Source organism: Mesoplodon mirus (genome assembly GCF_964341445.2).
Source record: "Mesoplodon mirus genome assembly, chromosome: 5".
Lineage (NCBI taxonomy): Eukaryota > Metazoa > Chordata > Mammalia > Artiodactyla > Ziphiidae > Mesoplodon > Mesoplodon mirus.
The window spans coordinates 89,146,691-89,170,156 of NC_138980.1; the positions used below are offsets into that span (position 1 = coordinate 89,146,691).

At 39.5% G+C, this 23,466-nt stretch overlaps 1 protein-coding gene across 1 annotated transcript in view; it reads right to left on the reverse strand.

Annotated features, from left to right (window-relative positions):
* Positions 1-23,466, reverse strand: part of LVRN (laeverin) — a gene marked incomplete at its 5' end in the record, with an annotated part of 77,508 nt that overhangs the window by 33,056 nt on the left and 20,986 nt on the right. Inside the window, 5 exons of the mRNA XM_082620440.1 lie at positions 3,443-3,556; positions 5,006-5,160; positions 13,142-13,268; positions 16,934-17,073; positions 18,523-18,665. Of these exons, the coding sequence (XP_082476566.1) occupies positions 3,443-3,556; positions 5,006-5,160; positions 13,142-13,268; positions 16,934-17,073; positions 18,523-18,665 (679 nt within the window). The remainder of the gene's footprint in view (positions 1-3,442; positions 3,557-5,005; positions 5,161-13,141; positions 13,269-16,933; positions 17,074-18,522; positions 18,666-23,466) is intronic.

Below are 23,466 nucleotides of genomic sequence, written 5' to 3' on the forward strand. Positions count from 1 at the left end.
AAAAGTATGGAATTAGAACACTCCCTAACACCACACACAAAAATAAACTCAAAATGGATTAGAGACTTAAATATAAGACTGGACACTATAAAACTCTTAGAGGAAAACATAGGAATAACACACTTTGACATAAATTCCAGCAAGATCTTTTTTGACCTACCTCCTAGAGTAATGGAAATAAAAACAAAAATAAACAAATGGGACCTACTGAAACTTAAAAGCTTTTGCACAGCAAAGGAAACTACAAACAAGATGAAAAGACAGCCCTCAGAATGGGAGAAAATATTTGCAAACGAATCAATGGACAAAGGATTAATTTCTAAAATATATAAATAGCTCATGCAGCTCAATATTAAAAAAACAAACCACCCAATCCAAAAATGGGCAGAAGACCTAAATAGACATATCTCCAAAGAAGACATAGCAGATGGCCAAGAAGCACATGAAAAGCTGCTCAACATCACTAATTATTAGAAAAATGCAAATCAAAACTACAATGAGGTATCACCTCACACCAGTTAGAATGGGCATCATCAGAAAATCTACAAACAACAAATGATGGAGAGGGTGTAGAGAAAAGGGAACTCTTTTGCACTGTTGGTGGGAATGTAAATTGATACAGCCACTATGGAGGACAGTATGGACATGCCTTAAAAAACTAAAAATAGAATTTCCATATGACCCAGCAATCCCACTACTGGGTATATACCCAGAGAAAACCACAGTTGAAAAAGACACATGCATCCCAATGTTCATTACAGCACTATTTACAATAGCCAGGTCATGGAAGCAACCTAAATGCCCATCGACAGACGAAAGGATAAAGCAGTTGTGGTACATATATACAATGGAATATTACTCAGCCATAGAAAGGAATGAAATTGGGTCATTTGTAGAGACGTGGATGAATCTAGAGACTGTCATACAGAGTAAATCAGAAAGAGAAAAACAAATATCGTATATTAATGTATATATGTGGAACCTAGAAAAATGGTACAGATGAACTGGTTTGTAGGGCAGGAACTGAGACAGAAATGCAGAGAACAAACGTATGAACACCCAGGGGGGAAAGCGGTGGGGGTGGAGGCGGTGGTGGGATGAATTGGGAGATTGGAATTGACATATATACACTAATATGTATAAAATGGATAACTAATAAGAATGTGCTATATAAAAAAATAATAAAACAAACAAAAATAGAATCAATGACAAAAAGAAATAACTAAATGGTAAAAGAGAGGATAAGCTTACCATCTTAGCTTCAAAGACATTAGTAATATGTTTTCATCACTGTTTCCAGATATGGTAATATCTTAGCCGTTTTAGTTGCATTAAGAGGTAACTGATTGATGTTGATAGTATAGTCTATTCAATTAAGGACATACAGGGTGAATCTAATTGTTTTATGGGAATGCAATTTCTTTCCATATTGACTCAGCACAGAGTTAATTTGGAATACAACCAAATGCTTTCAAAACCAGTTATAGATGACACTAACCATGTGTAGATGTTACTTTATAAAAGAGAGATATAAACAATTTTGTAGGTATAGAGTATACGGAAAGGACTATTGAAGACAACTGAGATTTACTGTATGTGTATAAAGTTTATGTATATGAAAAGAGTCATATAATGAACATATACACACACACCATGAGCTCCCTGAGAACTAGAACACTCCCAGGTATTTTCTCCGCAGAGCACAGTGGTTAAAGGCATGGGCTTTGTGGTTAGAGAAACCTGGAACTGACTCTCATCTCTGACCTTTAATAAGTGTGAGATCTTGAATAACTTACCTAATGATTCTATGCCTCAGTTTCCTCAATAGAAAATAGAAAAAATAACAACTATACTCATATGATTACTTTGAAGATTGAGTAAGATGATATACGTATGGAACTTACACTACCAGGCAGATAAATCCTAAGTACTCAGTGAATGGTAAATACAGTATTATTGTTATTATCATCATTATCCTCATCTTCAGACTAGACCCAGGTAACTGGAATGTAATCACAGTTCTGCCTCAATCAGGCAAATGACCTTGGGCGAGTCAATTAACTTTTCAATATGTCATTCTGCTGATCTATATAATGATGTCCAATCCAGGGGAGGAAGAGCAGAGGTACTGCAGAATGGCTGGACTATGTGATGGTGGGCATTTTATAGGATGTTTGCAAAGGGCAGAGTGGGTGGTCTGGAACTGGGGCAGTAAGAGGCTGCTACATCAGTGCTTCCCAGAAACTACAATTTCACAAACAGGTAAAAAAGGATTTTTTTTTTCAAGTTTCTGTGGCGCCAAGAGAGGTCTGTCAACTTTTTATTCTGCCAATCTTTTAATCAACAAAAACCAAATATCTACCTACCATCTCCCTCCTTTCATAAGAGAGAAAATTTACAACAAATATAATAGAAAGAACACAATCTTAGACTCTCCTTCAAAGTGAATAAATTTAGCCTGTAAAGAAGATCTGGCCAGTGGAGATCAGCATTTCAAATGTCAATATACTCTGAATGAGCGAGGGTAGGGAAGGGAGGAAAGAGGCCAAAAATTGAGCCTTGGAAACACTTGGGAGGGGAGATGAGAGAGAGGCCAGCAAAGAGCAGCAGAAACAGCAGCTCTGAGCATCAGAGGGATGGCAGGAGGCAGGAACAGAGGGGGAGAAAGGACCCCTGGCTTGGAGTGAAAAAGTGAGGTCTGTGTCAAAAGATGGTATTAAATCTAAACATTTAAACACCTAAATCAAATAAAATCAACATGGCTTTATCATGCCATTCTGAAAGCACTACCTAATTACTCTAAATAAAATATTAGAACCATAACTTACAGTTGAAATAATCAGATTTGCACATCCATAAGTTTATTTTTCCATATTACTATTTACTCAAAACAGCAAAAGAATATCAGCTATAATAGATACAATATCAGCTATTAGCATTATATGTAATATCAGCTATATTATATGTAACATAATACATAATATTTATAGTATATAATATAGCACATTCTTATCATTAAAGCCATAGACTACTGATTACAAGTGCTTTAAAATTTAGTCTAGGTAGAAATAAATGAAAATAACCTAAAATCTAATAGTAGGGAAATATTACATATATACACCTTATAAGGTGATATGATAAAATATTAGGCAACCCTTAAAAATCTTGTTTTCAAAAATGATTTAATGATTTGTGAAAATGCTCTTGATATAGTATGAAGTAGAAAGGGTATTACACATTTCTGTGTAATTCTCTTTTAGGAATATTTATAATAACAAAAGTCTGGAAAAAGAAAACATACCAAAAAGATAAAATTGATCATCTCTGGTATTACAGATAATTTAATATTCCTTATATTTTTCTGTATTTTACACACTTTCAACAATAAACATGCATTACTTTTATAATTAAGGGAAAAAATTATAATTAACAAACTACTTACCCTTGGGAGTTTAGGATTGAAGTAGTTAATTACTCCAAACTCAAAATAAGATGCAAAACCTTCATTGAGCCAGATATTGTTCCACCAATTCATGGTAACCAAGTTTCCAAACCACTTTTGGAGTTGAGAAAAAAAAATTCTTAAATTCAACTTAAGTAATATTTATTGTAATTGCATGTGAAATAAATGTAAGGTCAAAGACAAAATTAAATGCATTTTGCTATCAGTGATAAACTTGAAAACAGGACTCCAAAATGACGTTGTTGTTTTAACCTGAAGAGATGTCAGTCATGTATTTCTTCTAAAATAATCATTTCACATCCAATGATTGAAAGCAGTTTTTGTTTTAAAATTGTGATGTTAAAAAATAAGGTAAACTAGAGTAGCAGTTCTTAAATTGTCCACTTTGCCCCAAAGTTAAGTTAAAGCAGAAGTCCTGAAAGTTTACTTAGCACCTACTAATTACAGAATCTTATACCTCTAAACAGACTACATTAGGATCTTGTTGTAAGCAATGATTGTGTTTTCAGGACATGATTTGATCTGTACCATGTAAAAATCACTCAAGTATTCATATGTTCTGCAAAGTGGTACAGCTATAATTATTTTCTATTTGAGCTTAACAGAAAGAAAGTGTCAAACAGATGATAAATAGAATCAGGAAAGAAAAACACAATAATTTCCAAAACCAACAAATCCACATCCTGGTATTTAACCAAATTCTTGTATAACAGCTGTGATGTACTAATAGCAGCCTGTATTCCAAAACAATGTGTCATTTAGGCTATAATAAAAAATGACACTTTGGGTGACTGATCAAAACTTGTGAAAGTATGTGTTGACTGTGTAACAGGGCGTTATTCAATCCCAGTAAATCACTCTTCTCCAAAACTTCTTAGGAGTCCATATAACAAAAAGATAACAATATCATAGTTTAGATGACGTCTTTCTTGACAAACTTGATTTATAAAGGTCAAAATGCAGATGTGAGAATCTCCAGCAAATCAAATAACTAAACTTCTAAAATCACAGCGTAAAAGCATATAAATCTAATGAAATAAATCCTGTTTACGTCACCTTCAGGGATGCAGCTCGAGGATTAATTACTGCTCACCTCACTGACACTAGTATATTGACTATAATCCTTTAACTTGTAACTTCTCTCAAAAAAAAAAGTTTGTAACAATCTGCTAATGAAATGTGGATATCTTCCAGTGAATTTTTTGAATATCTCTATTTTAAGATGGAATGGAAAGCAAATAATCATAGCTCGGCTTGGCTTACTTTTCCTGAAGAGAACTTTGTGGAACACAGTTACTCTTTGGATATAAATATATGACCTGCGAATGTTCTTTAAGTTCTCATCACTGTGATTTATCACCAATGGTTCAAATCCACCCAGGATCTGATTACACAGATCCTTCCTTGTTTTCTTTCAGTGACCCACTTTTCAAATAATTTTTAAAATTTAGTGTACAGCAGGGTTTGGGGGTGTCGCTACTTTTGGTATAGCAGCTAGAGAATATTTTCATGTGAAATAAGAAAGAACATTTTACCACATGCCTGATGTCCAATCTCGTGGGAGACAATATAGGAGATCACAGTCTTTTTTTCTGTTAGTTTATCATTTGGTTGCAGCAACAATAATGACTCATCAAACATCAACAGTCCCCAGTTTTCCATTGCACGGTTGTCAAAAGTAGGCAAAGCAATTATATCTAAGTGGATTTAAATGGAGGGAAAAATGAAATCATCTCTTCCTCAAAATTTGAGACTTCCAGATACAAACATCTCAAAATGAAATCATAAAATTAATGAAAGAAAAATACAAGTAAATATTTACAATTTAAGGGGAAAGAAGGCTTTAAAGACATACCAAAGACAGAGCCAGAAAATAAACTGTTTTGACTATATGAAAATTAAATACTTTTGATAAAGGACCTACATTCAAAATATACAGAGAACCCTTGAAATTCAACAATAAGAAAATAACTTTACAAAATTAGCAAAAGATCTAAACAGACACTTCACTAAAGAGATATAAATGGCAAATAAGCAGATGAAAACATGCTCAACAACATATGTCATTAGGAATTTGCAAATTAAAATGACAATGAGATACCATGACACACCAATTCAAAACAAAACACCAAATGCTGGAGAAGATGTGGAACAACAAAAACTCTCATTCATTGCTGGTGGGAATGCAAAATGGTACAGCCACTTCAGAAGGCAATTTGGCAGTTTCTTGTAAAGCTAAACATAGGCTGACCATACGGTCTAGCAACTGAGATCCTAGGTATTTACCCAGATGAGTCAGAAACTTATGTCAGAAACATGCACATGAATATTTATGGCAGTCTTATTCATAACTGCCAAAACTTGGAAGCAATCAAGATGTCTTTTAATAGGTGAATGGATAAAGAAACTGTAGTACAGCCATCAACAGAGTACTATTTAGTGATAAAAAGAAATGAGCTATCAAGCTATGAAAGGACACAGAGAAAACTTAAATGCATGTCACTAAATGAAAGGAGCCAGTCTGAAAAAGCCACACATGGTATGATTCCAGTTAGTATATAACAGTATGGAAAAGGCAAAACTATAGAGACAGTAAAAAGATCAGTAGTTATCAGGCACTTGGGGAAAACAGGGAGAATGAATAGGTAGAGCACAGGGGATTTTTTATGACAGTGAAACTACCTGTATGATACTGTAATGGTAGAGACGTCATTACTATATACAGTTGTCAAAACTCACAGAACTGCACAACACAAAGAGTGAACTCTAATGTAAACTATGGACTTTAGTTAATAAAAGTGTATCAAAACAGGTTCATCAATTGTAATTTTTAAAAAAGCCACACCAATGTAAGACGTTAACAATAGGAGAAACTGGGGTTGGGTGGGGACAAGGGGAGAGAGAGGAGGTATATGAGGACTCTCTACATTTTGGGCACAATTTTTCTGTAAACCTAAAACTGCTCTAAAAAATAAAGTCTATTTAAAATCAATTTTTTTTTTTTTTTTTTTTTTGCTGTACACGGGCGTCTCACTGTTGTGGCCTCTCCTGTTGCGGAGCACAGGCTCCGGATGCACAGGCTCAGTGGCCATGGCTCATGGGCCCAGCCGCTCCACGGCATGTGGGATCTTCCCAGACCCGGGCACGAACCCGTGTCCCTTGTATCAGCAGGCAGATTCTCAACCACTGCGCCACCAGGGAAGCCCTAAAATCAAATATTTTAGTTCACAAAAAAACACCACAAACAAATTTGAAAGGCAAAACATGGACTGGGAAAAATATTTGCAGCATATATCACAACTAGACAATATTTTTTCAATATTTAAAGAATTCTGACGAATCAAAAAGAAAAAATAAAAATGTGAACAACTCACGAAGGAAATAATTCAAACAGCCAGAAATCTTATTTAAAATGTTCAGCTCCATTTGTATCAAAAACAAAAATTAAAACAATGATATAACTTAATCTTTCAAATGTATGAGAAGATTAATAATTAGTATTGGCTAGAATTAATAATTAAGTATAGGAAAACTGACACATAGCCTTTTGGCAAGGGTGTGAACTGGTACAATTTTTCTGGAGCAATCCAGCAAAATGCTTCGTGACCTTTAAAAATGTTCCTACCCTTTCCACTTTTGGAATTTCTACTAAGGCAAGTAGCATGGATATTTGTAAACATTTCCTTATGTTTTCTTTAGTGTTTTAAAAGCAGCACCTGCCGCCAAAACGGTAAAATCAGTCCAAATGTTCAACCACTGAGGATTAAATAACTTATTCTGTCAAACTGATATGTAGGCATCCAATGTCTTAAAATGACAATAAAAAAGAATAGTTATCTGGATCACGTTGCTATATACTGTTAACTTAAAAAAAAAAAGGCCCAAGAATAGTATCAATTCCATGGTATCATTTTTGTTAAAAACAAAGAAGCAAATACAAAGAAAGGTGGAGATTGAGACAAAGACAGACACTGGAAATATATACACCAAAATGCTACCCATGATTATCTCTGCATGGTAGCAAAACAGGAGATTTTGCTTCTCTTTTTTGTGCTTTTCCCTATCTTTCCACATTTTCGACAGTGTGATCATTATTACTTCTAAAACTAGAACAAGTCTTAAAATTTTATTTTGCTAATGTAAGAAATATCATTCCTATAGTCCATGCTACATTTGCCTAATGAATGTTTTATGCTGTGCTATGTTCGGTAATTTAAGTTGACTTTACACTTGAAGTTGACAGTACGTAGTAAAGTGTATCCAGGTAGTGGATACATAGCCTCCACCAGGTAATGCTCTTTTATCTTTGGGTATACTTAGTTGCCTCAGCCTAGGTCTCCCATTCTTCTACCTATCCTTTCCTGCACCTGCACCCATCCTACCCAGCAACCCACCCACTTTCCTCACAAAAGATTGCTCTACTCCGCTCAAGCCAATCCCTTTTGTTCTCTACAACCACTGAGTCGTTCTCTGCTGGGGCTGTTTGCTATCCCAGGAAATCCTCTGCTCAGTCTATGAATGCCACCAATACTTGTGGTCCAATCTAACCAACTTTAAGAAGCCATTTCTAACTAACCCTGATGACTATTTTTAAAAAATTGTTTTTTTCTTTACTTCAGATGTATGCAACTGGAGTAAGCAAAATTCTTGTTTCTTTGCACATGACCCTGTTTTATTTTATTTTATTTTATTTTATTTTATTTTTTTTTTATTTTTTATTTTTTTTTTCTGTACGCGGGCCTCTCACTGCTGTGGCCTCTCCCGTTGCGGAGCACAGGCTCCGGACACACAGGCTCCGCGGCCATGGCTCGCGGGCCCAGCCGCTCCGCGGCATGTGGGATCTTCCGGGATCGGGGCACGAACCCGTGTCCCCTGCATCGGCAGGCGGACTCTCAACCACTGCGCCACCAGGGAAGCCCTGTTTTATTTTATTTTAATGATGAATTCATTATTTTAAAATAATAATACAAAACCCGTAACTCTACCACTTACCCTTTAGAACAGGGGTTGGCAATTTTTTTCCGTAAAGGGCCAGATTAGTAGATAGTTTCAGCTTTGTGGGCTATATGTTTTCTGCAACACATTTAGCTCAGGCATACCAGTATAAAAGTAGCCACACACACTATGTAAGCAAATGAGCACGTTGTGGTGCAATAAAACTATGGACCCTGAAATATGAATTTTATATAAAATTCTCATGTATCACAAAATATTATTCTTCCTTTGGTTTTTTTCAACCATTTAAAATTGTAAAAACCAATCTAAGCTCATGGACCATACAAAAATAGGCGTTGGGCCAGATTTGATTGCTTGCCTGTGCCTAATTTAGATTATTTTTAATAACTTGTATTCTGATTTCCAGACTGGCAGCATCAGCACCACCAGGGAGCTTATCAGAAATAAAAATTCTGGGACCAACCCCAGACCTACTGAATCAGAAACTCTGGGGTCAGGAGTGGTTTAACCAGCCTTCCAAGTGATTCCAGTGCATGGTAACATTTGGGAACAGCTGACTTACATCTTCCTCTGTGCTCCTTCTCAACTCATCCTTTAGCTTATTCTTCCAGAGATTCACCACTATCCTGCACTTGGTGTTTATCATTCCATTGTTTAAGAAAAACCAAGGGAATATACATATTGTTGCTAATTTATATATAATATTACCTAAATATTATATTGTTTAGGTTTCTTTTGTTTTTAAACTTTAGAAAGAGTGTTTCATTTTCATTGCTGGATAGTTTCCCATCGTGTGAATGAACCACACTGTATCTATCCATTCTCCTATCGGTGACCATTTTGGTTGCTTTCAGTTTGGGGCTAGTATGAAAAGTGTGGCTATGAACATTCTTGCACGTGTCTTCTGGCACATATGTGCTCAAATTCCTCTTGGGGTATTTCTAGCAATGGAATTACTGAGTTTTAAGGTATTCTAATGATCAACATTGTAAGATAACAAATAAATTTCAAAGTTGTAATAACTGATACTCCCTTCAACAACGTCACTTTCTATTGGCATTTGTCAGAATGCCTACTCTTTGACAACTGAGTGGTATGAAATGGTGCCTCACTGTGGCCTTGGATATTCATTTCTCAGATTGCTTAATGAGGCTAAGTATCGCTCCATAGTTTATTATTCACATCTGTTTCCTTTTCTGTAAAACATCTATTCGTATATCTTTTACTTGTTTTTTTCTATTGTATTTTTCTTATTTATTTGTAGGTGTTCTTTATATAATTGGGTTACTCCCATTACCAGTTATCAATCCTTTTTCTTTTAAGAGTTTTTTTTCCAGCCAGTACATTATCTCATACTTAGCAATTTGTTGCTTTTGCTTTTAACGTGTAGAAGCTATCTCCCTAACTGAGCTATTTGAACAGAGCCTCAGCCAACTACTTCTTCTGCATTCACAGAGCACCTAGGAAAGTAATAGATGATTCTCATTTACTCAGTAGCTTCTAATTGATTATGGTCATTATTTCATTGCTTTATGATTTATATTGTACTTGAGTTTTACTACTACAAAAATACAGACCATGCTGGAATGTACAATACATATCATTAGCCTGATAGTTACAAGTTAAGAGTAAAATAAAAACTTAAAAGGGAAGTTGCCATTTTAAAAGTTTGCAAATCTCAAATGCCCATATTTATTCCTAAAAGCATCATGATGCCACTTTTTCTTTCAAAACTTACAACAACCCAAACAGCCAACTCTATCATCTCTGTAATATTTTTATATTTCAGTCCACTTCTGACTTTAAACAGAGTGAATTAAAATGATAGCTACACCAGAAAAAAAAATGTTGCCCTAAATACGAAAACTCTAATTTGAAAAGATACATGCACCCCAATGTTCATAGCAGCACTATTCACAATAGTCAAGACATGGATACAACCTAAATGTCCATCAACAGATGAATGTGTGTGTGTGTGTGTGTATATATATATATATATATATATATATATATATATATATATATAAAATGAAATATTACTCATCCATAAAAAAAAAGAAATAATGCCATTTGCAGCAATATGATGGACCTAGAGATTGTCATACTAAATGAAGTCAGTCCGACAGAGAAAGACAACTGTCATATGTGTGTAATCTAAAATATTGATACAAATGAACTTATTTAAAAAACAGAAATAGACTCACAGACAGAAAACAAACTTACGGTTACCAAAGGGGTAAGGGGGAAAGGGGTAAATTAGGAATTTGGGGTAAACAGATACACACTGCTATATATAAAATAGATATAGAACAAGGACCTACTGTATAGCACAGGGAACTCTATTCAATATCTTGTAATAACCTATAATGGAAAAGAATCTAAAAAAGAATAGATATGTATCTAACTGAATCACTTTGCTGTACACCTGAAACATTGTAAATCAACTATACTTAAATAAAAAAAGCAGAAAGAAAGAAAAAAGTGTTATTCTATGTAATAGATATACACACATGGTTTAGATTCTGAGGCTTAGAATTCAACTGAGCAAGCTACAAGAAGGTAAGCTAAAAGAACACCATGGAAGAAATAAATAAAAAGGCTTTTCACCTGACTCACTGAGAGTAAAGGGTAAGGCGTAGGTGGGAAATGCTGATAGGGAAGGTTTGGCTTTCTTGATTTATTTGTGTGTTTGTTTGTTCTTGTTTTTGTTTTTAAATGACTCAACCAAAAGTTAAAGTAATTAGGAAACATTAGTTTATCTTTCTCTTAAAGATCCAGTAATAGAGAAACTCCTTATTTTAATCATCTATCAAAATGCAGTTTTGACTAAGCACCACTTGCATGTGTGCTCATAGAGCAACATTGGCTGAGATGCTATGAAAGATACAAAAAAAGTGCCAATATAACCCTGACTTCCAAGAGTTGGTAATCTAGCCAGAATTTACATGGAATTACTGAACTCGCTTCATGTATTTATTCCTCCACCAAAAAAAAAAAAAAGTTTACTGTTTACCACTCTGAGAGAAGCACTGTCATAGGCTCTGAGAGTACTCAAAAAAGGACAGTCCAGATCCTGACCCACAACTTGCCCTCAACCTACTGGGGGAGATGATTAAGATCTAGTAGGTCAAGAGCTTGAATGCAGGGGCACACAGGATGCTGTGGAAGCATGAGAAGTGGAGTCAGGGAAAACTTCCTGGTGGAGGGGGCACTGAGGTGAGAAATATAAGAATCAACCTGTTGAGTAAAAGGTATGGCAGGATGTGCAAACTGCATGTGCAAGAGCCTGGAGGAGAGGAGAGGAAGATGAAAGTGAAGGAGAGGATAGAGATGGTATTAGAGCATCCCTCCTACTCTGAGAAACTGTTAAGAGCCCCAAGAGGTTGGCAAAAGATGCACTGTTACAAAGACAGGGTGTGGAATTTGGACTTTATCTTCAAATGGGAAGCCACAGAGAGGTTTTAGAGGACAGTAACATGATCAGATTTTGCTTTGGAAAAATCCCTCTGGCCTCAGTGTGGAAGATGGATTGGAGGAGACAAGAGCGAAGGTGGTGAAACTAAGTGAGAGATGTTGTGGTCAAGCTGTTGGTGATGTAAACTAGGGAGAATGAGGGGGATGGGAAGAAGTGGATGGATGTGGAGATAATAAGGAGGTGACTAATTGGATGGAGGAAATGCTTTGACAGAACAGGATATCAAGAATAACTCTGGACTTCTCCTTATCTAAATAAAGGCAAATGGAAATTTGCTTGCCTAGACAAGGGTTATCTTGAGACCTTCCAGCCACAGAAGTGCCAGAACTTGGTCTCCATGCCCAGATTCCTGCTGCCTCCAACTTTCTAAATGATGGGTATCACCTCTGGGATCCGTGAGGGGGCCAAGGCTAGTGCCCATTCCTTCACTCCCCATCCCTCCTCAGCCAGAAGGCTTGAGCTGCAGAGCCCCTGGCTTCCCAGTGCTCAAGAGTCTTGAGCCCCCCAGTTTTTACTCCCCACTTTCCTTCTACTATATGCCAGTAAAGGCCAAACATACTTTTCCCCAAGACTTCAACTAACCTGTCAGAGGAACAAAACACACTTACATGTTACCCTTAATTTTGATAGAAAAAACATGGAACAACTTTCTGAGCTGAGTGGCTCACATAATTTTAAGGACATTCCGTACAGATCTATGAGAAATAAAATGTTTACATGTTCCTTCGAGGATCATATTATGTTCACACATGATCCCAATTTCATACGACAAAAATTCACAGATGGGACCCCCAGGTCCTAATCCAATGACTCACAGCTAAAGAATATTTCTTGAAAAACCAACAAAACCTTACTAAAGTGAACTGGAGTAACTCACAGAAGCAGCTAAAAGGATGCAGAACACTGCATTGCACACTCACGTTATGAGAGGGAAGGACAGAATGCAAGAGAGAAGACATGGTCTGGAGGATGTAAGTTGCCAGTGAGTACCTAGGAGGGATCTAAAGCCAGGGAGCTCTCCGAGAACTTACTGGTCACATGGAACGATGCAGAGAAAGAACAGACAGGCCTCTGTGTGTTTAGGAAGGTGTAAGACATAATGATGGGAAGCCAGCGGGGCTAACTCTGAAACGGCAAAAATAGCAAAGTGCCAATGGGTCCTTGGAGGCCCGTCTAGGTACCTTTTGATCTCAACCCAGGGCCCCCATTATAGGAAATCAAATGCATTGTAAGGGGAGATGCCTCACCTGTTTTTGGAAGAGGGTAACTAATATTAAATAAATCCTCCAGAAAAGAGAAGATGGGACCTGTGATGTTCAAAGCAAAGTCTGCATTTCCAGCTGCGATGGCTTCTTTCCGGGCCCAGATGCGTATCTAAACAGAAACAATTAAGCAGTGATTAGGAAAAGCAGTAGTGATTTTTGGAAAGTGGCAGCCTGCTTGCTCCAGTTCCCTGATGCTCTGGAGCCAAAGGCTTACCTTTTCAGAGGAAGCTGCATAATAAAACGTTTGAATGTATCCACACAATGAGAAAAGCCCAGAAGGCTATTCACTAAGTTGAGAACAGTGGTTCCTCAGAAAGTGTGTTATTTCACTCTTTTGCAATAATATGTAAAATTTTGTAGTTCAAAAATAATCCTGGGAATGGTATCTACCCCCACAGAAAATGTCGATTCTATGCTGGAGTAAAAGGGTCCCTTGGATCCTTGCTTCCCTTTTCAGGACATATTTCCAACGATTCAAACCAGAATTGGGCAGTTAATAGGGGTTAAACAGTATAGAACATATTAAGCAAATTTGAATCATGCAAATTTAAAATGGTTTGTTAAAGAAAACATTAATAGTCCCATCTTATTTTCCAAATTTGAAATAAGGTTAATTTCCTTAATTTTAAAAAGTGCATCAAAAGTCTTATGACTTTATAGTTGTTGAAGCAAGTCAATTATATTCTGTTTATGACACTTCCTCGTTAGTACCTGAAAAGAAATCCCTGCCGTGTTTTGTTATTTTAACACAACCGTGCTGTCCTTTGGGCATTTGAACTTGTTTGTGTGACTTTGGTGACTAATGTGATGTTGTTTTAACATTCATTGGTATTTTAATATGAAGTTACGGTATCCCCAATGCCACCTGAGCACTTTTTTTTTTTTTTTTTTTTTTTTTTCGCGGTATGCGGGCCTCTCACTGCTGTGGCCTCTCCCGTTGCGGAGCACAGGCTCCGGACGCGCAGGCCCAGCGGCCATGGCTCACGGGCCCAGCCGCTCCGCGGCATATGGGATCCTCCCAGACCGGGGCACGAACCCGTATCCCCTGCATTGGCAGGCGGACTCCCAACCACTGCGCCACCAGGGAGGCCCCACCTGAGCACTTTTAAATGGAGTTGTTAGTGTTAGCTAAAAAACACGTATGAACCTTATAACCCTAGAATGAAAGTTAGCGAGGAGGGAATTAGATAATTATACTGATGTGAATACAGTTAATTTGAGAAAGAGCTCTCTGCAAAACATTAAAGAAAATGCAAAGAAAACGAAAAGCAGGGCTTCCCTGGTGGCGCGGTGGTTGGGGGTCCGCCTGCCGATGCAGGGGGCGCGGGTTCGTGCCCCGATCCCGGAGGATCCCGCGTGCCGCGGAGCGGCTGGGCCCGCGAGCCATGGCCGCGGAGCCTGTGTGTCCGGAGCCTGTGCTCCGCAACGGGAGAGGCCGCGGCGGTGAGAGGCCCGCGTACAGCAAAAAAAAAAAAAAAAAAAAAAAAACGAAAAGCAACACAATATCTGCAGATTGTTGCCCTCCACGACCACGTTCATCTGGCTTGGCTTGTACTTCTGCTGGAGAATTTGTCTTGAATCAAGTGACTTTTGAATTACCTGAGGGTTTCAGGAACGCTCCCCTTTCACAAAATGCAACCACCTGTTTTGGAAGCCTCCTGCCTGGAGCCCCTCCTTCCTTGCAGCCTCCTCCCCGCCAGGCCCCATTATCCTGGGAAAGAGGGGCCCAGGACTCCGCCCTGCCCCTAACGCTACCCATACCTGCCCCTTCTCAAGCTCTCACCTCTACGGCAAGGCCAGGAAGACATCTAAACCAGAGCCCACGCTACTGAGTGGAAATAACAGTCGCCTTTCCCCACGTTCAGGATAATGTGTGCAAATGAACTGTAGTCTTGGGGGGACAAAAGGCAGTTAACAACTAATGTTTGCATGTAAATTTCCAGGTTACAAAGCTCCTCCCGTGAACAACCACTCTTTAAGCCAAAAGGGAGGCAAATGATGATTCCGAGCTGTGGGGGGAGAGGCAGGGCAGCTGGGATCACACCAGGTGCAGAACGTTTCGGGAACGCAGCCATAAGGTTCCTTCAAAGTCACACCTAGCCCACCAGCGTGTCCTTGTGGCCCTCCTTAGACACAGCAGACCTCAACATCTAAGAGCGGAATATCTTTACACATGCCCACGTGTGATAAATTCTACTCAAAATATGTTATTTCCAACCTTAGTTATGCGTGTCTTATGTTTATCCTCATGCCACGCATGAACCGCATTTTCAACTTCACTGAATTTTTATCTCTTACTTAATGAGTCATCTTTGTAGAGTCTGGATGCTATTCCAAGAGTACAGTCTGGTTCCCTGTAGAGTATATGGTGGACTCCTTCGCTTCCCAGAGCTGAGCCAGAGCCAAATGCAACATTCCACTGATAAACTCATCCCAAATTTCAAGTTTCTGGCTAAGACCATGACTTTCTTAGGCATGTTCCATTTCCTCTTTGCTTTCTGTGGCAGCTGGCTTTCTTTCCAGGGTGATCTTTCATGAAGAAACAGGTATGATCCTTTATAAGAATTATTCACTGGGCAGCAGCATTGAGAGCAACAAGCCACTGGAGATGAGGATGCTGACAGTCACCTTGGGTCACTCGTGAGCTCCAGGCCCACTCTTTCATGCTAGGTACCAACCATGGGCTTCCACATCATGCCTGAGTAGATTTATCAATATATGCCATGAACATCTGACTTGGCTCATGTTATATCTGTGAATACGAAGCATCTACCCATGATTATTCAATAAGGGAAATCAGGCTGGATCCAACAGCTGAGGAAAACGAGCTGTTGTTTGCATCTAACACAGTATTATGAATTCATCCTTAGGAGGAGGGGCTTTGAACCATTCTCCCCCTGGTGACAGACTTGGCTCATCCACAGCTTCCTTGCCTCCACAAGTCAATGGCACAAACCTGGAAGTTCATGGGCCCAGGAGAGAGCCTCCGCCTGCTGTAGGGCCTGACTCTCCTCAGCCCAGTGAAGTCCATCTGACTAGGAAGAACTGGGCCTAAGGCACTGACCCTACTTACCTCCACACTCTAGCGTAGGGAGTGAACCAGTCTATAAAGTACTGCTACAATAACCTTGATATTTCTCTAAAGGATTATTATGTAAAGAGAGTATAATTGGGTGAAAAACTGGGTGTTTCAGGACAGAGCACCTATTTACACGACTCTAGGGAAGTGTTCATGCCCCGGAGGTGAGGAACCCAGCGGACCTGCTCCTTGATAGGGATGATGCTTAACCTGCCTGCAGCATTTCAGCCAGAGCAGCTGTCCCAGCTGGTGTCAGTTTGGGTTGTTTGGTGTCTGTGTCATAGTGGCTGCTAGACATTTTGGGCAGCACCCTGGCTTCAAGGCTGCAGTAGCATGTAGGCGAAGTCAACAACAGATAAACCTGAGCTTCCAGATGCTAGTGTGCCCGCTTTCCCTGTTCTCACCTGTACTCTGAAAGGCAGCGAAAGCCCGGGAAGTGGGGGGGCTCAGAACCTGCCTCGAGTGGGCTTAATGAGCAGCCTTTCCATAGAAACCCGTCCGCAGAACCGCGGTGGGAACCGTTGCATCGCATTCTGCAACTCCGCGCTGAGAGTGGTAACGGGGCTTGGGGGAGATCGGAGGGAGAACCAGGAGGGGACAGTGGGGTCTGTAGGCGTAACCCCTGATGCAGGAGTGCCTGAGCAGTCCGCGGCTGGTACAAATGTCCCCTGACCTGGAGGGTCTCCGTCACTCACCTCCTTGCCCCTTTCAGTCCTGCTGACATGCTCGTAGTCACAGATGGCAAAGGCAGCTAGATAAGTGGGCATGTGGGGCGTGGTGTGAAAGGTAGTAACAGTCCACTTGCTTCCATTCATGTCTTCTTTCTCAGACTGACCTAGAGAAATTGATTTTAGTCCAAATCACTGTAAATAAGCAATAATAAGCACAATTATCTACCTTTGAAATAATTTGTCAAGTCGACTGTCACTCAGCTGGTTCTTCCCAACTCCTCCCCAGAGTGCAGCAGTTTGGACTTGTCTACCCCCAAGCTATCAAAACCATATTAGGAAGGCCTAAGGACAGTATCTCGGTCCTGAATTAGCACCTTGAATGACATGGTCTGGATGGAGGGCAAATCTATGGGCACTGTAAACTAGGCCCATGAGCTACCTCCTCTCTTTCCCATCCATGACTGTTTCCTAGTCCAGCCCATCTCTCTTGGCACTTAATCTAGAGTTTCCCAGGCCCATAGTAGGTCAACAAGGTACAATTCTGCCATTCTCAGGTTTCGGGCAGGTCCTCAGTGGAGTCTCACTGTGGGTTTTAAACCTGAAATCACAAACTCAAACGCCTGTGAGGGCCAGGTACTTGATGTGAACGGGCTGGTGTACACTAACAGGGAGTGGTGGGGACCACGGCAGGCGGGGGCATGGGCTTGGCCTGAAGGAGGTAGCCCCTTCTCAGCGGCAACTATCACTGGCACATTGGAAGTGCAGGGCCAGTGTTGTTAGATGTTCTGAGTTTCAAAATAAAAGTAAGAATTTTTATTTTTATGAGGAATCTCTGAATTAAAAGAAATTGGGGGCTTCCCTGGTGGCGCAGTGGTTGAGAGTCCGCCTGCCGATGCCAGGGACACGGGTTTGTGCCCCGGTCCGGGAAGATCCCACATGCCATGGAGTGGCTGGGCCCCTGAGCCATGGCCGCTGAGCCTGCGTGTCCGGAGCCTGTGCTCCGCAACGGGAGAGGCCACAACAGTGAGAGGTCCGCATACCAAAAAAAAAAGAGAGAGAAATTGGATGCCAATTCAATCAAAAGAAAAAACTACTGTGAGCCAAAAACAAAACAAAACAAAACCCACATCTATGTACCAGATTCAGACCAAGTTCACTAGCTTGTTATCACTAATGATCAATAGTTGAAGCCCAAATTAATGGGCAGACAGGTTGCCAATGTATGAGATCAGTGTAGTGTCCTCAGTTCCTAATACAAAAAGAATCGGGATTTACCATCACCAAGATGTGGGTGCTGATGCATATCCCATGTGACTGCCCTCCCTGGTTATAATATACTACAATCATAACACACTCTCAACACATTGACTAGAAAATCTACTGATATAAAATCTATTACAGAGTTAAATATATATACACATATATAATTCATATAAAAACATATAAATACAAATATGTAAATATGTAATTAAACATACTATATAATTATATAATATATAACATTGTATATACATATGTATATGTGTATATATAATTATATATTATGTTTATATATATACACATATACATATATGTACCTGTATACATATACAACGATAGGAAACATTACTTACCTAGCTTTGGCATGTTGGAAAGGGCCACGTAACTTGGATGATGGATAACTGTAATATTAAAAGTTGCCTTCAGAGCTGGCTCATCAAAACAAGGGAAAACATTCCTGGCAAAGGTTGGTTCCATCTGAGATGCTAAGAGGGCCCTGAAATACATTTTGGGGAAAAATCTATTTTTATTTCAAACCAGAGGAAGCAAAAATATATATATATTGAGGGATTATGGCTTATAATTATCTTCAGGAAGGAGCTGTAATGTTTTCCCCTCATCTTCCTCACTGCCCTCCCCATAATACATACACACTCCAGTTCTCACTGTCCCTGAGAATTCCTGTAAGACCTAAAATACAAAAGAACTCTTTAATTTTCAACTGCAAAATAACATTTACTTCATTATATCATATGCCTTTAAAACCATTTACAAACAAAATAGGAACAAATATAACGAACATGCAATGCCAGGCTTTTGAGAACCAAGGATTTTTTAAAACTAGGATTACTTCTTTGGGGATGGGCTATTGCTTTCATCCCCCATCAAAGTGCAAGTCAAAAGAAGAATGTACGTTTTTTATCTTTTTCTCACATGTTCCTCTTTTTCCTGGTTGAAAACTTTAAAAAGTTTTATTTTGCATATCCTTGGGGCTAAACAATATGGACACATCCCAACTGAACAAAACAATTTTCATTTACATATGGATGGATTTATCGAATCCCTACTGCTCCTTCCTCCATCTCCAAGGAAAAATACAAAAGGTGACACGAGCCTACAATGCACTGGTGATTTATAGGGAAAAGCTTAGGGACAAGAGTACCCTGAGCAAACAAGAAGGTTTCCAGGTTCATCCTCTGTAAACACTGCATGATTCTGACAAGAGCATGGGTCCTATCAAACAACTTTCTCCTCCAAAGAAATCTGCAGTCTCATTATCCCATTTTCCAAGACTCTGTGACCTGGGAACTGCTTTTAGATGACAATTGTGTATGATAAATTCCTTTTTTTCTCTGAAGGTGCTGAGACTTAATGTCTCTCATGCATTTACCCCAGCTCAGGCCCAGTCCTTAGATAAATAAAAGGAGAATTCAACACAGATATCTTGAGAGCACTGTCTATCCATTATTCACCTCTGTAAATCCCTTTTCCACCACAATAAGGGCCCTGCTCACATAAAACTTCACACAGCTTTAGGAAGAGCACACAGAACAGGAGGCATGTTCAAAAGCTTTTCACAGTCAGCTAGTTTGATGTGCTCATAACCTCACTGTGACAAGCCTATTTTGCTTTATTTGCTTTTGCCCACTTTATTCTACTCTTGCTTTCTTGGCAGAAAGGGGGCTTGTGGGCTCTGACAAGCAGCCACTTTGGCTGCAAGACTCTGCTCCATCTACCGCTAGCTGAGCAACCCTGAACTAGTCACGTAGTCTTGCTGAGCCTGTTTCCCCATCAAGAAAAAAATGACACTAGCTATGTTTCATCGCTGGATGAGCTTTTATACTATTAGTAACTACATTTAGCAATAAATGACCTGTGAATTCGCCTATATTCCTTCCAATCTCACAGATTATTCTTGATATAGATGAACTACAGAAGAATTCAAGGAAGAATAAGTTACAGAGTAAGGGTGGAGGGTTGGAAATTACAAATGCATTTAAAAAGGTTCCATCACTTTGCTGTACAGCAGAAATTAAACACAACATTGTAACAAAAAAAAAAGTTTCCAGAGATCACAGGTGGCCACAAGCTGAATATGAACCACATTTGTCTCCCCAATTAATTTTAAATTATGAGAAATTAGGGGTTATGTATTTTTTCTTCTGTATCATTTAAAATACTTGGCTAAAATATGGGTTCATGGCAAATAAGTATTTTCTCAGCCGTGGAGGCACTATAAAGTAAAGGAAGCTTGATGTTAGTATATACAGAAGAACATGAAGTATTTTGCAGAGTTTGCCACATTGGCATTTGTTTGTTTTGTAGTATTGGTTGGTAACTTTTAAAGGGATGGGATAAAGTACAGAAGATTCAAGCAATTGACAATACAGTAAAAAGAAAGATGAGCAGGGAATTCAGCAACCTGAGTAGCTGCTCAGGATCTGCAGTGTAAGCATAGTGGTGTAACTTTGGGAAAGTTGCTTAAACTCTTTGGACATCCGTTTCTATAAAATGCAGGATGGGACTAGATGATCTCTAAGTCCACTTAGAGCTCTAAAACTGATTCCAAGAGAGATAAAGACTCCAACAGGATGGAGGAAAGAGCCCTTGAGGTGGCCATGACTGAGTCATCTAGGATGAAGAGAAATAGTCCCCTTGGGAGTTTTCATACCTGGCCTTCAGCAGATCTGTGAGCCTTCTGAAATCGCAGGGACACTTTGTACAAACGGTGATCTGTTAGCATGAAAAGTGCAATGTAAAGTGAAAAAGTGCATTCAATTATATAATACATGCTTATATATTTGGAAAGCCAACACATGCCTATTGTTTTTGTAATGGAAACTATAGAAAGTATAGCTTGATGACATCTCTGCTGCCATAACTCACCAAAGCATGTGAATCTCAAGGAGGTGGCAAGGTGGGGAGGAGGGAGAAAATCAGCCTCTTCAAGGAGGTGGGAAACTTTCATGCTCACCAAAGGTGCAGGTTTAAAAAGGCAAGGAGACACCAGCTTAGGGAGTCACGGCTTTAACAAATGAAGCATCAAGCAAGTCCTTCCAATTCCATGATTAAGGTCTCCAGAGAAGTGAAATAAAAGAAATGCTTGGATTTTACTCAACTATTTCCCTCCCTGGTGTTATACAAGCAAACAAAAAGGGAAAAATCCCTACAACACACAGCCTTTCTGGCTCTCAATCTTAACTCCAAAGGTCAGGGCCAGCCGGCAGCACACACAATCTGGTTATGCCACATCTGGACCAAGGCTGATATTTATTTCCCTTCTCTCTCTGCTTTGGACTCAAGCAACCCTGTAAGGATATCCTTCCTCCCTTCAAACCTCACAGAAACATGTTATTATGATGCCTATGAAGTCTGGGTTTAGAGTGGTCAGCTGGTGAGGGAGTTAATTTGGGAGAATTTGTCTCCTAGTGGTTCACTATTGCAAAGCCACTTTCCTGCCCTCTTGCACAGCCAGAGAATGGTGGGCTCACCACTTTCTTGTGCTGGAAAAGGTCTTAGCAGGCAAGACACGTGATGCCCTTGGGGATCCATCTACTACCACATAAAAAATATTCATTCAGTACAGTATTTCATTCCAAATTATTTTATGAACTCCATACGCCTACAGCTCTAGTTAAGAAGTGCTAAATAACATAGCTGGTCAAGGATTAAATAAGACTCTTCGGAGAGTTGTCTCCCCTGATTTTTTTTAACACAGTAATAACACTCAGATATCAAAATGTTTAGTAAAGATAGATGTTACACCACTGGATTGGCCCGTGAATCATGTTTGTTTATTACTTGAGTAATATGATCTTAAAACTGAAATTTCCACCAGACGACAAAACATAATAGACGTAAAATTCCAAACAAAGGTGCCAAACCATGTTATGAAGATTTTGAAAGTAAATGGCCTCAAGAACCTTCAAGCCACTCTTGGGTTTCTCAGCTACATCGAGGACATAGAAGAAGGGTCAGAGAACATAGATAAAAGAGATCAGAGGAAAGATTCCTTGGTGGGGAGGGACATTATGTTGCCATGTCCTCCTGCACTCAGGGAGTTGGGAGGAGGTGCAACCCTCTAAACCTGAGACAGGGGGAGAAAATCCCTCAGAGAGCAGTGGAAGTGTTTCCTAAGGCTGAGAGACTTAGAGGCTGGTACCCAATTCACTCCTGAGAAAGCTGAAATTGACACTGGCTGGAGTCAAACTCCTATCAGGTGGGAATCTATACTGACTGTTTTGGAGCCAGAACCAGGAGAGTGCTGCTGCCTTGGGACCCACATCAGTCCCAGGCAAGAGATGTATGAGTGTTCCTTGGAAAAGCCATGGGCCCTGAGACAGAATCTTAGATTCTGTCCAATAGAGCCACCCGGAGGAGCTTGGAGATGCACTACTGTGTGTCTAGGGGCCGAGGAAGGAGTCACAAGTGACAACCAGAACAGAGAAATAAGAGAAGCATCCTTCAGGGACAAGAGAATTGAAGGAGAAAGAGAAACAGTGAGAAAGCTCTGAGGAGTCCAGGAAAATGACATCTCAAGGGAAAAAGGCATCTGCTAGACCAAAGTGAGACCAAGCGATTAGAGTACTGGTTCAAATAAGAGCTGCCCTGTGTGTTGCCTCTCCCTGTCTCCACTAGTCCCACTGGACCTGGTAGGGTTTAAATAACAGCTCAAGATGGAAGGGGAGGACTAGAAATAGGAGGCAGAGAGATGGAAGGACCACTACCCTCTATGTCACTGCAGGCTTCTATCCTGAAGTCAGCCCAAGCTTGGAGAAGTGAGGTTGGAGAGAGAAAAAGGGAGATTTAACAGCAACTTAAGTTCAAAGTTTTGAGTATCACCCAGGACTGGATTTCCTAAGTTTTTTGCATCTGGATAATGTTTGTAACTTAGTGACCATAGATCATCTATTACCTAAGAATTAGCAGGAAATTATGGGTTGCTAGAGTATTCATGCAGGAGCAAGAGCTATTATCCCAGAGACTAAATTGTAAAAGGACAGTGGGAGAAAAATGATTGCATTTTTACTGAATTATGAGGTGTGGTATTTCAATATGCTAGTTATACTTGTTTTCAAAAGATACAGGATCTAAACCTCTGATGAGCAAACCATCTCCTAGAGAAAACTGCTCAGCCACATAAAATGTGTGGGTTCAACGGCTCTATAAGGTAATGAACTGACCTCTTTTCTCTGTGACACCAGCAATATCATGTGCTTGGCACTTGAGTTCACTGACCTTGTTTTGAGACTTCTAAATTCTTTCCTAATATTACTCAAATTTCTCTCTTGTGTGTC